At 38.0% G+C, this 14,614-nt stretch overlaps 1 protein-coding gene across 1 annotated transcript; it reads left to right on the forward strand.

The window, feature by feature from the left end:
- Positions 1 to 425: 425 nt before the first annotated feature.
- LOC139145598 (receptor-interacting serine/threonine-protein kinase 4-like) lies at positions 426 to 13,570 on the forward strand. Its single transcript, XM_070716859.1, has 8 exons — positions 426 to 651; positions 1,481 to 1,677; positions 9,737 to 9,835; positions 10,233 to 10,328; positions 11,919 to 12,026; positions 12,362 to 12,460; positions 13,021 to 13,122; positions 13,556 to 13,570. Exons 1-8 carry the CDS (start codon positions 426 to 428, stop codon positions 13,568 to 13,570), a joined length of 942 nt encoding a protein of 313 aa, XP_070572960.1.
- The last annotated feature ends 1,044 nt before the right edge of the window (positions 13,571 to 14,614 follow it).

The raw sequence follows: 14,614 nt of genomic DNA on the forward strand, positions 1-14,614 counted from the left end.
AGTGTGGGATCGATTTTTTCTACACTGTCGATCCCGCACTCCTAGCGGCCAGGAATGTAAGAAAATGTTGACACACATTTGCGTACATTCGAGAGGCTAGCTCGAACGTACAGTTGGCCTAAGTGGATTTGGCCAAAGAAATTAGCTCCGACTCTTGTAGGTAAGGCCCAGGAGGCGTATTCTAGGTTGAAAGAAGACGATGCCCTGGATAATGATAAGGTCAAAATTTTGCCATACTTAGGAAGTATGAGCTCACCAGAGAGTCATACAGAGTTAAATTCAGAGCTTGCAAACATACAGATGAGGAGACATTCTGTATGTGGGGTGATATTGTTGCCAATACTTTTGACCGCGGGATGGAAACAAATGGGGTTCCGTCTTAAAGTGGTGACGAAAAATATGAACGGGTACGTGAACTATTCATAATGGAGCAATTAGTTGAGGGCGTGCCCAAACAAATGCAAACATGGTTGAAGGAAAGAGATCCTCAAAACTATAAGGAGTTGGTAAAGCTTGGTGAAACATATAAATCTGAACATTCTGGCGCTGCTAGCGATCAGACTGAGCTGAAGCGGGGTTTCAAAAGTTTTAGCAATAAAAATAAGCAGCAAAAAGGTGAGGGAAAGAAGTCTGATAACTCATCCCAGAGTGGTGAGAAGTCCAAGCTCTCAGCTGCAAGTTATACTTGTGGGAAAACTTGTCATTTGGCAAGAAATTTCCCGAACAAAAGTCTGATAAAAATGCAGGTTAAGCAGAGACAAAGGTCGATTGCCATGTCAGAAGTCAGGATGACAAAGGCTATGATATTTGGACTGACTTTGGTAATGATTATCTACTTGGGAGAAACACTTATGTTGGGTGTTTAGACGGTAAACCAGTGAGTATTCAGAGGGACACGGGTTGTTGTCAAACCTTGGTAAAGCCAGAGGTCATACAGCAATCAAACTATTTGCCCGGAGAGACTTGCAATATTAGTTTTGCAGACGAAACAGTTCACGAGGCACCTGTTGTCAAAGCCCACATCGAAAGTGAAATTTTCACTGGACCTTCGCTTGGGGTATGGAAAGGTATACCCAAGGATGTTCTGCTAAGTGAGGATGCAGTTGCCTTGCAGGATCGCCATGCGTTAGTGGTGACAAGACATCAAAAGAAAGTGCAAGATGAGTGCAAAGCTATAGTTAAGTGAAATGAAATGGCGTGTGGCATGAGAGCAATACCTGTTGAGGAATTGCCGACTGTTAATGAAGCGGAACCAAGTGATGATGACTTTGATTAGGAAGTCAAAACATCTGATGAAAGTAACAGTGCTTAAGAACACATTGACAAGGTCAATGAAATCCAAGAGGTAAATGGGTCACGTGACGAACACGATGATTCACTGGGTATCTCTAGATTGTTTGATGAGGACAATTTAAACGATTGGAAAGCGGATGATGTAAACATTGAGAGTGTGTGTGACGATACCCCCATGATGCATCAGCCCTTGACAAGCCGTTTGATGAGACTTCATCAGATCTGAGTGACATCAGTGATGACGAGGAAAGTGATGACGTCACTTCTAAAGTGTCCAAGAATATTTCCACTGGATTAAAATTTCAGCAGAAATATGCTGAAATATTAAGATTAGATCAGGATAAGTTGAGAGAACTTCAATCTGCCGATCCCACTCTTGCAAAGGTGCGAGAGCATGCGGATGCAAATAAATCGTCAGAAAATCAAACAGAATTTTCTGGCATGAGAAATTATTGTATCATAAGTGGATTTCTTCACATAAGGTGCTAGAAGTTAGACAAATTGTAGTACCGGCGGAATGTCGCAATGCATTGTTAAGAGTGTCACATGACATACCTCTGTCAGGACACCTTGGCATTGAAAAGACTAAACAAAGGTTGCTACAATACTATTATTGGCCTGGTATTTTCAAGGATGTTGCAGAATACTGCAGGACTTGTAGTCCATGTAAAAATCTGCAAGACGGAGAGCGTCTGAGAAAGCGCCTCTTGTTTCGATGCCTATTATAAATATACCGTTTGAGTTGATTGCAATGGATATTGTGGGTCCCTTGAAAAGAACTCGACCCGGAAATATGTTTATTTTTGTCATCGTGGATTATGCAACTCTGTATCCAGAGGGTTTGGGTATGCTACACCAGGAAGCAAAGACAGTTGCGACAGCGTTGATCGAAGTTTTTAGTCGGATGGGACTACTTGGTCAAATTTTGACAAAGCATGGTACAAACTTCATGTTGCGCCTTATGACTGATATGTGCACGAAATTGAAGATCTCAAAAATTTGAACGTCCCCATATCACGCACAAGGCAACAGATTGACTGAACGGATTAACAGAATGCTCAAGGCTTTGTTACAACGTTTCATAGCGGAAGACCCAAAGGAGTTGGACCGATATATGCTGTACCTTCTTTTTGCGTACAGAGAAGTACCACAAGCGAGTACCAGTTTCTCACCTTTAGAGCTAATGTATGGTCGAAGTTTAAGAGGACCACTCGCTGTGATCAAGGATCAGAGGACTGAGAAAAGTTCGCAGGAGGAAATTTGGCGCAATAAGTAATAGAGATGCGAGAAAAGCTTGCCGACATGAGAAAAATTGTAAAAAGGAACATGGAAAAAGCCCAGGCACGACAAAAACGGTGATAAGGGAGCAAAGAAACGATCTTTTAGAACGGTGATAAAGTACTTGTACTCTTACCTTCTCTACACATAAGTTGAGTGCTCAGTGGCAACTTAGGACCATTCACTGTGGCGAGGAAAGTCTCAAACGTTGATTACGAAATTGAGTGAGATGGCCGTAGAAAACCAAAACGGGTTTATCATATCAACATGCTGAGAGCATGGAAAGAGAAATAAACCAGTGTATTTTATTGACACTGTTGATGCTGTGTGCAACAAGGACATAGAAAGTCTATGTACTACACACCGGAGGATCAGAGTACAGAGACTTGGAGAGATGTGGTAATTGCGGATTCTGTAACTGCAGACCAGCTTGCAGAATTGTTACACTTACTGCAAGAGTACAGTGATTTTTTAACTGATGTAACCAGTTGTACTGATCAGGTAGAACACGATGTGATAACTACTGACGAAACGTCAATTTGTCAGAAACCATATCGTCTACCGCAGGCAGCTAAACAGACAGTTAAAGAGGAACTGCAGAAAATGCTGAAAGCTGGAATTATTACTGAATCAAAGAGTCCCTATGGCTCGGCTCTCGTTTTAGTTAAGAAAAACAGGGCGGAATTAGATTCTGTGTAAAATTTAGACGACTGAATCAGGTTACGGTATCTGATGCCTATCCGATGCCTACACCAGATGAATTGATTGAGGAAATCGGTTGATCGAATTATATATCGACGTTCGATCTCACAAAGGGATATTTGTGATTTCCCTTGAGCAAATGTGCTCGGGAAAAGTTCGCCTTTATCACTCCTTTTGGACTGTATGAGTTTACTGTTATGCCCTTTGGAATGCAAAATGCGCCAGCCACTTTTCAGAGGCTAATGGATAAGACATTTAATCAGCCCACAGAAAAAGCATATATGGATGACTTGGGTCCACATGATCATTTATGGGAAGGTCATGTTAAACACCTGTGTAGCATATTTGAGAGGTTATGTAGATGTAAACTAACTGCGAGACCAACGAAATGCTATCTTGGTGGCAGTGAGGTTTCTTTCATTGGTTATGGTGCTGGAAGTGGAAAAATAAAACCTATGGCAGATAAGGTTAGTGCTGTTGTCAATTATCAAACAAAGAGTCAAAGCGTGATGTCAGATCATATTTAGGATTAGCAGGATACTACAGAAGTGAAGTTTATCCTGAATTTCTCTGACATTGCGACCCCATTGACTGAGCTGACATGTAAAAATAGCCCAAACAATGTTCAATGGACTCAGAGCTGTGTGGATGCTTTCCAGAAGCTGAAAGATGCTTTAGCATCATCACCAGTTCTGGTGGTTCCAGATTATAATAAGCCGTTTGTGGTGCAGACAGAGGCGTCTGACCATGGTATTGGTGCAGTTTTTTGTCAATATGATGACAAGGGAGAGGAACATCTGGTTCAGTTTATTAGCCGAAAACTTCTCCCCAGCGAGAGAAATTACCCGACTATAGAAAGAGAGTGTTTAGCCATTGTTTGGGCTGTGGAAACTTTGTGCATCCTTACTTGTACGGAAGAGAGTTTACAATTCAAACATATCACAATCCGTTGGTTTGGTTAGACAAAATGTGTAGTAAAAATCGTAGGTTGTTGCGATTGAGTTTAATACTGCAAGATCATCAATTTAAGATAGAGTACAAGAAGGGCAGCGAAAATACAAATGCAGACGCATTGTCGCGAATGTGGAGCTCGGATGTACGGTAGTGTGTGAAGGTGCATGAATGATGTAGTGAAAGGGTTGTAGTGACCTGATATACACAGTTTTCGAAAATGCATGTTGAATTTTCAACCCTTTATTACAGTGTTGTCCTTATATTTAAAAGTAGCCGGGTAATTCAAGAATGTAGACGGGTGGACTGCGACGGAGCGAAGCGACCGAGGGGCGAGTGAGCGTAGGTAACGAGGGGGAGAGGGGGTGTCCCCCCTCTCGCAAGTCGGAAATGAAATTATGGAGTGGAAATGGTGTTCTCTGGTGGCATCTGAGGTGACATTTAGCTGAGACTGAAACAGTACTTTTGTTGTGTGTCTTTGACGTGGCTCACATACAACAAAACAAACAAACATGATTTTGTTTTGTTTGTATTATTTATGACACACTTATGGTTTTATTTGCATTGAAGATTTAACATTTAATCTTAAATCTCCTGCAGTCTGCTCATTTCATTGCTCATTTCCCAAAATGAGGATGGAAAATTCAAAATACCGACAGTATTCTAATAAAAACACATTCGCTTTTGTTAAAAAACATCGGTAAGATAATTCACTGTTACAGTGTTCGCATTTACGCAAAAAAATGCGTATATCGAAAACTCATAACAATGAAAAAATGCGTAGAGAGTCGATCCAATGCGTAATAATATTACGCATTGGATTGAGTCTCTACGCATTTTTTTATTATGAGTTATAATACGCAAACAATAATAGTAAAATGTTTGCGAAAGCACTCTCCGCGACTTAGTCTCGCATGCCAGACCTCGAACCTGCATGCGGCGCGAGCGGCGAAGCTGTCCCCAAATTTGATCAAAGCAGATATGCAGCATGGCGTCGGAAGGAAACAACTCTGTTTTCTTCAAATTTGCTCCACGGGTCCGTGAAAAAATTATTCAGAGGGTCCATCGAAATACACTATCGGGCAACCCAACATGGAGAACATGGAGAGGCGTAGTGAAATTGAACCCATGCCGGAATCCACGACGTATAACAACAGGGGATCAGCACCACAGTGAAGCCGTGAGGCGTGACCATGATCAGGATGATGCGGCGGTCGGCAGCGGTCGGCAACACACATGCCTGTGACCGTGGATTCTAGTACGTAAAAATAATCATTGAAAAAAAATACCCATTCAAATAAACAGTTGGTTCTAAAAAAATCAGTTCTAGCTCATTGTTTTTAAATCTAGAAAATGCGTCGGTATCGCTCTGAGGATAACTTGATTCACTGCATGAAAACGCAATAATACAGATAAATTCACATTAATGAGTTGCCTGTATTATAGAATAATACACGTGAATTCACATGAATCCACATGAATACAGGCTTTCTGAATACAAGCAATGGATTATTAACTGTATTCACCTGTATATGCACTATTCAGCTAAAATACAGGCAATAATTCATGCTAATACAGTAAGTATTATAGCGTTTTTATGCAGTGATTTGTTGAGAAGATCATACTCGTAGTGACGTTGGCAGCCAGCGCGGCGGAGGAAAACTAGCTGCATCATGAATTTCGAATCATCGATCAAAATCACATCTATTTGGCGCTTTTTTCTCACAAATTTAGCGAAATTGAAGTTTTTCATACATAAACTAAATGTATTGTTGGAATCACGTATAGCTTTCGAACGGGCTTTCTTCAGGAAAAAAATATTCCATCGGCAAGGTGCTGGTGGGTGACGCACATTTCATTTTACGCTATCGTTAAAAATGACCTAAGATGACCTTCATACTAATCAAACCAATTACACTGCTCGTAATAAAGACAACACCATAGGCGCGTCCATCAGCAGCCAATCACACTATATAATAAATAAAAGATTGGGCTCAAAAAGCCACAAACGGTTAATTAGAAACTGATTTATGTTTGTGCATTTCATGCGGAAAGGGGTCGCGAAACTGCTAATCGTACGTGTGCCGTCTAACAGCTGGCAGTGCAATCCCGAAATTACAGGTCTATAAAAATAATCTACTTATGTTAAAAGTAGCCGGGAAAAAATGCAAAACAGCCGGGTTAATTATCGGCACCCGGCTTCTAAGGACAACACTTGGCCCTTATAGTAATGGTGTTTGCCCGGTTTGCTGTACCCGACTTAGTCAATAGTTTGGGGGTTTTTTTGTCATGTACTTTCCTTTAGATTCGGTAGTATTAGCATTGTATTATTTCATTTTGATTTTTGCTGATTTTCTGAATTATTTTGCCGTACCAGTGATGTAGACTCCCTGTCTCCATCATAATAAGGAGGGGGAATGTGACGGAGTGTCATGTGATTATTATTCATGAGCTGTCATTACTATTCATGAGGGCAGGTATATCTGTATATTTTTGGCCCACGTGTACTCAAGCCAGTCTCCAGCTTAGCATCACTCTATGTACGTAGCTTAGAGCTTAGTGTAATAAAGTAGCATCTTAGATTTTATAGTACTCGCTGTTTCCAGTCGTCTTTACATCCTTCCATCATTGGAATACCAGCCTTGCTGGCCCCGACATGCTACCACATAACCGACAATACCAACGTAACCTCGGTTATATCACATTTGACTTTGCATCATTCATATGATTGATCCTCATTACCAACAACTGATTCCTAAGTTGGTTACTTTTGTGCGAGGCCCTGTAGAATCCCATAGGATCCTTAGGTTGAAAGGTTACAAAAGCTCCATCTAAGAGTAAGGAACGCCCACATTGTACCGACTAATCCATTAGCTCAGTTGGTAGAGCATCCGTAATGTATATGGGGTGTGTTGGTTCGAGTCCACTGTATTTCATATATATATATATATATATATATATATATATATATATATATATATATATATATATATATATATATATATATATATATATATATATATATATATTTATTTATTTGTTTATTTATTTATTTATTTATTTATTTATATATATATAACCTGCGGCCCTATAGTTCCTTAGGTATATTGATTTTGCATAATAAGCTAGCTATGGAAAATTAATTATCAATTTAATCACTTAAAATCTTTTCAGAAAAACCAAAAGGACAATGACCAACACGTTTTGTATACAACATCCTAGAGGGACAAAGTCGGCCATTTTTCATGAATTGCGTTTGATTTGAGACACTACTTACATTTTTGACTTGTTGAAAGATACTGAATGAATGGGTGACCATACAAATGTTCGACCCCAGTTTAAGACACGATACCTGAAACCAATTGAAGAATTAATTAATGGTCATGACCATCAATTCTTTCTCGCGATGATTTCATTTAATTTGTCTAAAACCCGAGGTCAAATATATACATGGTCACCTATTCATTCAGTATTTTTCAACATGTCAAACAATATGATTATTATCTCCTATCAAACAAAATTCATGAAAAATGGCAGACTTTGCCCCTTTAAGGTAGTATGCACCTCGAAAGTGAAAGACTTGAACTTTTGCTCAGACTTTCCTTAAGGAATCTTTCAACTATTCTATTTCAAATTTAAGAATAAAAATCGGGTGTCACCGTGCAAATTTTGTAACTAGAGAAACAAATAATCCAAGGTTTACCGATACTAGATATCCGAAATGGCCGCAATCGCTGTGTTAAAGGTGAAATGAAAAGAAAAAAATCCAAATTTACCCTGGTCTACATATTCAGTATGTACAAGAAGATTTCAGACAAAAGAATTCAGAGCAAAAGACTAAAGAATTCTAAAATTCGCTACTAGAGGGCGTTTAGTGACGTCATATGAGTCAAACATAATGTCGCTCTGTGATGCAAGAATGGCTCAGCTATTCAGACCTCGCAGACTTAGCAAGAGAACAACGGCATTCTGGCCTAATACTCTAAATATTTCTTATACTTCAATAACATGAAAGACCACGTTTGAAAATGAGCGGCGCACAACTCTGTAAATGACTGTACAAAGGCGCACAGGATCAGAAATTACAGAATACCATTCGCTATGGTTTCGAGGCTACGACACCCTGTACTATAGCTGTGATATAGCAGCGGTACTTGTGGCGTATATAGAACACGCTCGGGTCAAGGATCATCGCCATGGAACTGTAGCGATGACCATTGACCAGAGCGCGTTCGATATATGCCACAAGTACCGCTGCCATATCACAGCCACCCTTACCACAGGTGGCCCAGACACTATTAATGAGCTTTTCATTGAGTTTTTCTCAGTTTTCTCGATTATATCATTCCTCTCTTTTTCTTCATGCTCTGACAGATCGTAATTAATAAAATAAATGACTATATAGCCTAAGCTAGCCTCTTGACTCTTTATTTATTTTACATCCCATTACAAGGACGTTTATCTCTCATATACACACATCTTGTAACTATTTAGTCAACAGAACTACGTATGCTAATTCATTGACTTATCAGGGATTTTATGGGTTATTCGCGAAAGATAAGAAAGGTTCCTAAAACGGGTTTACATCTCCATCTTTCCAATGTTGACAACCCTTGATCAAGCATTTTGCCCGGTGTTTCATATAACTTATTAAGCATTTTCCCCAGTGTTTCTGCCTCCGAGAGCTTTAAAATGAGCACCCCCACCCGACATGTGGTAGCTCTGAAAAAGAGTCCGAATATCTGTCCTCGAGGTGCGTTCGGGTGCCTCGAGGTGCGTTCTACCTTAATTCTATGCCCTAATAAATTGCCGACCACTTTTGTTATTGGTCAAATATTTTGCAAATTAGACGGCCAAGAATATATTAATCCAAGATTGTAACCAAGTCATGTCATCCATCTAATAATCAAGTCACATGTACAAGAACTCAAAGGGAAAATAATATCTGTAAGTTTGAAAGAGTTACGCGCAATGGTTCTTAGACTTCAAGTTCTGAGGGAAAAGACAGCTAAAATTCCGTAAAAATCAATAGGGGTCTAGGGCTAGGCCCCTAAAGAAAAATGAGAAATCACTTTCCCCAAAACTATAACGGAATTTCGTTATTCAGAATCATCGTCCACAGTTCGACTATCATACGAAAATAGCTGTAGGAAACAACAGCTGAACACCAGAAGTAATGCAAATAAGTTTGCCCTTGCGAATAAACAAATATCCAGTTCTGCATACTAAGAAAACTTTCTGCATATTAACTTGCTGTATGTACGACCAACACACCTCAGAGGGCTGATAATTCAGCGCATTGAATTTTTGATATGTGGCTGTTCTGCAATAATTCGTAATTTGTAAGTGCTTTTAAAATATGTAAACTAAGCAAGCAAAACGTTTAAAAGACTTAAATAATAGGGAAGTAGGAGTGGCTAAAGTTGGTTTGGAAATTCTTACTTTCAACATATTTAATCCATTATAATATAATTAGAACTTGCTTTTTCTTTGACTTTGCCACACTTCTTAGAATGGAAATACAGCTCTCCACCATGCAGTATATAAATCCAACAAAGAGGTTATCGAAGTGTTGGCCAGAAAGGATGTTGATGTTAGCATGGTGAATAAGGTACGTCTTTGTTTTTGATTTCACGCGTTTTTCACCTCACATCGCCTACCTTGTGTAACCGCTGAATCTCCTTTCAATTTATTTTGGCCAAGCCAGATATTCCTATATCTGTCGAGATAATTTCAATATTATTTCAAGTGTATAGCTCCTTTCAACAATTGAATGATCGACAGGTGTTATATCGGCTAGATTTATAGTGTATGGACAAAATATGCTATATCTTCACATAGTACCTGATGCCTAATGTAGAAAGCAAAATAATTTTTCATTCCACCATGAAATGTGCCGTCATTATACATAATCTTATTGGAGAATCACGATAAAAATTGTTTCCATTTGGTTATGGATTTCAATTTTAAGAAAGGACATTCTACTGCATTATTTTTGTATCTTTTAGCATGGTGAAACACCCCTCTTCTCTGCACTCAAGCGTCGAGACATTGCGTGTAGTACACTACTGCTCAGGAAAAACAGTAAGGTGTCTTGTGATGTGGTACGAATTCATAATCCTACTTCAACCACTCATGCACACACAGAAATAGTTTGTTTTTTACGTACGGATGCGGTATTATGCGTGCTGCGTGTTGCCGACTGCGCGTTCCAATACATTTTTGCTTTGTTCATACATCGTCGTTTGGCTGTCAAACATCCATGATACTCGGTTTTCTTAAATGTCACGTCTGAGACGATGTTTTTCGCGCTCACTTAATAAAGCTGCATCTTAATAGTTTGATTTCATTGTAATGTATTATCCCCGGCAATTTCTTTATTTTAGTATTGGCTTAGGCCTGCTATTCGGCATTTTGACAAGCTGTTTGCAACAAAAAGATTACAAGGCCTTCTGAACAAAGGGAGCGTAAAAATGTGGAATAACAGCTTGACCAAGCGCTGTTCGCGAATTTATACTAAATCAAGCCTTTCGACGTTTGAATAACCATATCTTTTCGGACGAAACTGAAACCAATGTGAGCTAAGCCTATTTCTAGTCTAAACAAGACCGCTTTTGAAATACCAATAAAAAATTTCTCAATATCAAAAAACTGAACCTAAACTGTCTTAGTGCCTTTAAACTGCTCACATATTTTAAAACCATCCAAAACAGTCTCTTATAATGGCTCCGTAATGAAGCCGATACTCCACTCGTGTTAAATTGATTATAAGTAAAATTGTTATTTCAATTGAACCGCTAGTGGGAAAGATGTCTTCGGTGCTTCTTCAGTTTCATCAAGGATTTTATGTTCCAAAAATTCGTTGGCTCTTTCAGGATTTGGAATTAGCCAATTATATTTGCTTATTTTCTCAAGCATTCGACATGGCTATCTGTGATGTAATGTCTGCATCTCGATTTGTTTTCAGCATATGCAGAATTTCGAAAGGCTCATGTTAGAACGGGATTTCTTATTGTTAAACAATCGTTTAACTTTGCAACATTGCCCACAGTTTATATAAACTCTAGCCCACAGCCTGCAGCTCACCATCCCAAACCAGTAGCCTGCAAAATACCCGCTTTGTATTTTTATAGGCAACGTTTGTAAAAGATAAAATTTCTTTGAAAGGTCAAGAGTTGTTTAAGAACATCCCACAGTTTTGGTGAATATCTTGGTGTCATACTAGTCAATATGCGGAAGAAAACTAAACTTATTGCCCACTTAGCTGCTGAGATAAAGAAAGTAGGTTAGATTCCTTGAAAGTCTTCTATTCTCGCGAGCCAGAACATGATGTTAAATCTGGTACGAACAATCCGTTGTTTAGTATGTGCCCTTAATTGGCTTAAAAATTATGAATTCTTACATAATTTGTTATCACCGAGACAGGGTCATTGACGCTATTTTTTGTCAATTTGTGTTAACCGAAACCGCTTGTCTAATAGCATGAGTATTTGGTATGCAGATTAACATGGAAGACCAAAATATGATATATTCAAATTATGATGAAATATACAATTTTGTTCATAGGTGCAAATGTTACCATTTTGGTCAAACATTGTGCTTCTCAAAAATGCTAATCTGATTAGCTTAGATATTTGGTATACAGATTTCTCAGGGTCATCTTAATATGATAATGTCATATTACTTTTTGGCAGAGAGACTCATCAAATTTGTCACAGCTATTGTGGGTTGTTACAAGACATGATGAACAAATGACTGGAGACATAGTTGAGTGCGGTGTGGATATTAATGAGCTTACTCAGGTAAGTAAATTGTTTGTCAACACTAGCGTGTGCCGGTAATTAAATAAATCAATTTGAAATTTATCAAAACGTATACGGAAAAGGTGTGATAACACTGAGCTACATAATACCAAAACAATATTTGGCCGAGGCAGTTCAGAGACACGATCAGGTGAATCTAAATAATTTGAACTTGTCAGTTTGTATGTAATCATGTTTGTTAATGTTGTCTTGAATACATTGAGCTAGTGCCTGGTACATATATCAGGATGTGAGGTAAGGTGAAACATACATCGATGTAATAATAACCTTTATTTTGAAAGAATGTAATATTTCATTATTCAAACCACGTACAGGATGGTATTGCACTGCTACATCACTTTGCAAATCAAGGCGATGAGATGGCGGTGGGAATGCTCCTAAAGAACCGAGCAGATGTTAATGTTTATTCAATAGTAAGTTGTGACTACAATATGACTTTTTAATTTCAACTTGAACGAACTGAGTATAGGTATAGAATCCATTTTGGTTTACTTTACTACAAGTGTGTCGCAGTCGTTCATTGTTGCTCTATAATTTCTACATTTACTGCAATCTATGCAGAGTTACTGCATATTCGAGATGTTCAACGTAGAAAGAATGAAAAATATGATGTGTAAGATGAGCAATCATGCATCCTGCATCCGAGTCCTTTATTGTTTAAAGCTTGTGGAGACACGAATTTAATAAAGTAGGCATAGTGGAAAGGCAATAATCATTTCTCTGTGATAATTTGTTATTTACAAACAACCTTTACCTTAAAACAGTCCTTAACCATGGGATTGGGTCTCTTGTATATGTAGCTCTCCTTAACGTAATTCGAAAATTCAACTGCGATTCTTCTTCTGTTTTGAGTGTCTTGCACACTGCTTTCAAACCTCATCGCGGTCACGCTATTGAAATTAACTGATTATATCATTTTTTCCATTCCTCGAGTGATGACTTTAAGACCTTCCATCGTATTTCATATTTATAGGACGGAGGCACCCCTCTTCTTTATGCAGCTAAGGAAGACCACGGCAGAGTTGTTCATCTTCTCATTGAAAATGGCGCAAAGTTTCTTCACAAACACAATCAGGTACTTATCCGACATTATTATCGATTGTGTCACTTTATGACTGATATTTCTCACAGCATCAAATTAAATATGCCATTGTAAAGAAGTTGTAATCGACTTTTTATTTACTTTTAGAGTATAAAGCTTCTTCATTTCGAAAGTATTCACTTAAAAGTAAAGCAAGAACTACCAGTGGCATTGTTGAGAAAATGTAGGATTTGCGTCAATGTTCATTTTTCTTAATTTTATTTTCTTGCATAGACCACAGCTATCCACTGGGCAGTCTCAAACACTTTGAAAACTGTTGTGAAATCGCTGATTAACTTTGGTCATAACATTAACGAAGAAATAACTGGGCTATCGAAGGTACATGTGTTGCAACATTTCAAACTTTTCTGTTCTGAGAAGACAAGTGCTATGGTTTACTTTTTTTGTATTTTATACTGTCTTGTAGCTGCGACTTAAATGATTTTTCTCCGTCTGATAATGGTAGCCATGTTGACTTTATCCCAAACGAATTCATATACTAGTATATTGCTAGGTCTTATTACACTTTTTGCATTTTTGAATTACATCAAGCACATTGAATGTGTTAAAATAAGTTGAATTGCTGAAATTACATAACCTTGTTGAACAGATTAACGAATACAGCATCTGTGACAATGGATACTTGAAATAAAAAAACACAGAACATCGCTATGTATATACATCGTTGGTGCTTGATGTCAAATAATTTTACTGAGAAACAAATGATTGTTGCTCTATTTACTAATGGACTGTTTATACAAACATTCTCTAATGTAATCACATTTCGTTTTACTAAGTCATGACAATGGAACTCAAATATTTATTTCTTCTGATAATATTGTCCCACTCATAGCGCACACTGATTTTTTTAAATTTTGAATTACTTGGTATTGTTAAAGCAATGTTTTCTGACATCCTGTTTCCGATTTTGTCCCATCTCCGTACTGTTGTTGTACTTATAGAATCAACCATACATATTACAATGTTCAAGAAATGTCACTACTTTATGAACATATATTTACAATATATTTGCAAAACTGATGCTATATTTAAGTCCTTGCCAATGATTCTTTCTCGCTGTAAATTTGTTCTTAAATCGGTTTATACGTCAGTACTTCACACTTAGGTGAATTCCAGAATAATCATCAATTAATATAATCAACGCCAAATAGACAACATTTCTTCAATAATATCACCAAAGTAAGGATATGAAAAGGTTATACACTTGACCAAAATGAATTTTCTTCAGTAACAGTACTTGGATGACTTTAAGATTACAAGGCAACAGGTCGACAAATGTAATGGTTAATATTTGTTGGTTAACATTTGCAACATTCTTTTACCTATAGGTTTCAGAGCTTTTTTTGATATTTTCCTCTAGGAATATCCTAGGAAAACAACGCTACTTCATTTCCTATCAAGAGACAGAAACACTGATGCCCTTGACCTAGCTCTTGAAATGGGAGCTGACTGTCATCTACTTGAT

This window comes from Ptychodera flava, chromosome 1, assembly GCF_041260155.1.
Source record: "Ptychodera flava strain L36383 chromosome 1, AS_Pfla_20210202, whole genome shotgun sequence".
In the NCBI taxonomy this organism is placed as follows: domain Eukaryota; kingdom Metazoa; phylum Hemichordata; class Enteropneusta; family Ptychoderidae; genus Ptychodera; species Ptychodera flava.

Bases quoted from the DNA above. Each gene is read 5' to 3' on its own strand.
- LOC139145598 (XM_070716859.1), top strand. From the start codon at position 426: ATGGAGCAATTAGTTGAGGGCGTGCCCAAACAAATGCAAACATGGTTG. The intron at 652-1,480 runs GTGAGAAGTCCA...ATGATGCATCAG, and splicing joins TGATAACTCATCCCAGAGTG to CCCTTGACAAGCCGTTTGAT. The intron at 9,836-10,232 runs GTACGTCTTTGT...TGTATCTTTTAG, and splicing joins ATGTTAGCATGGTGAATAAG to CATGGTGAAACACCCCTCTT.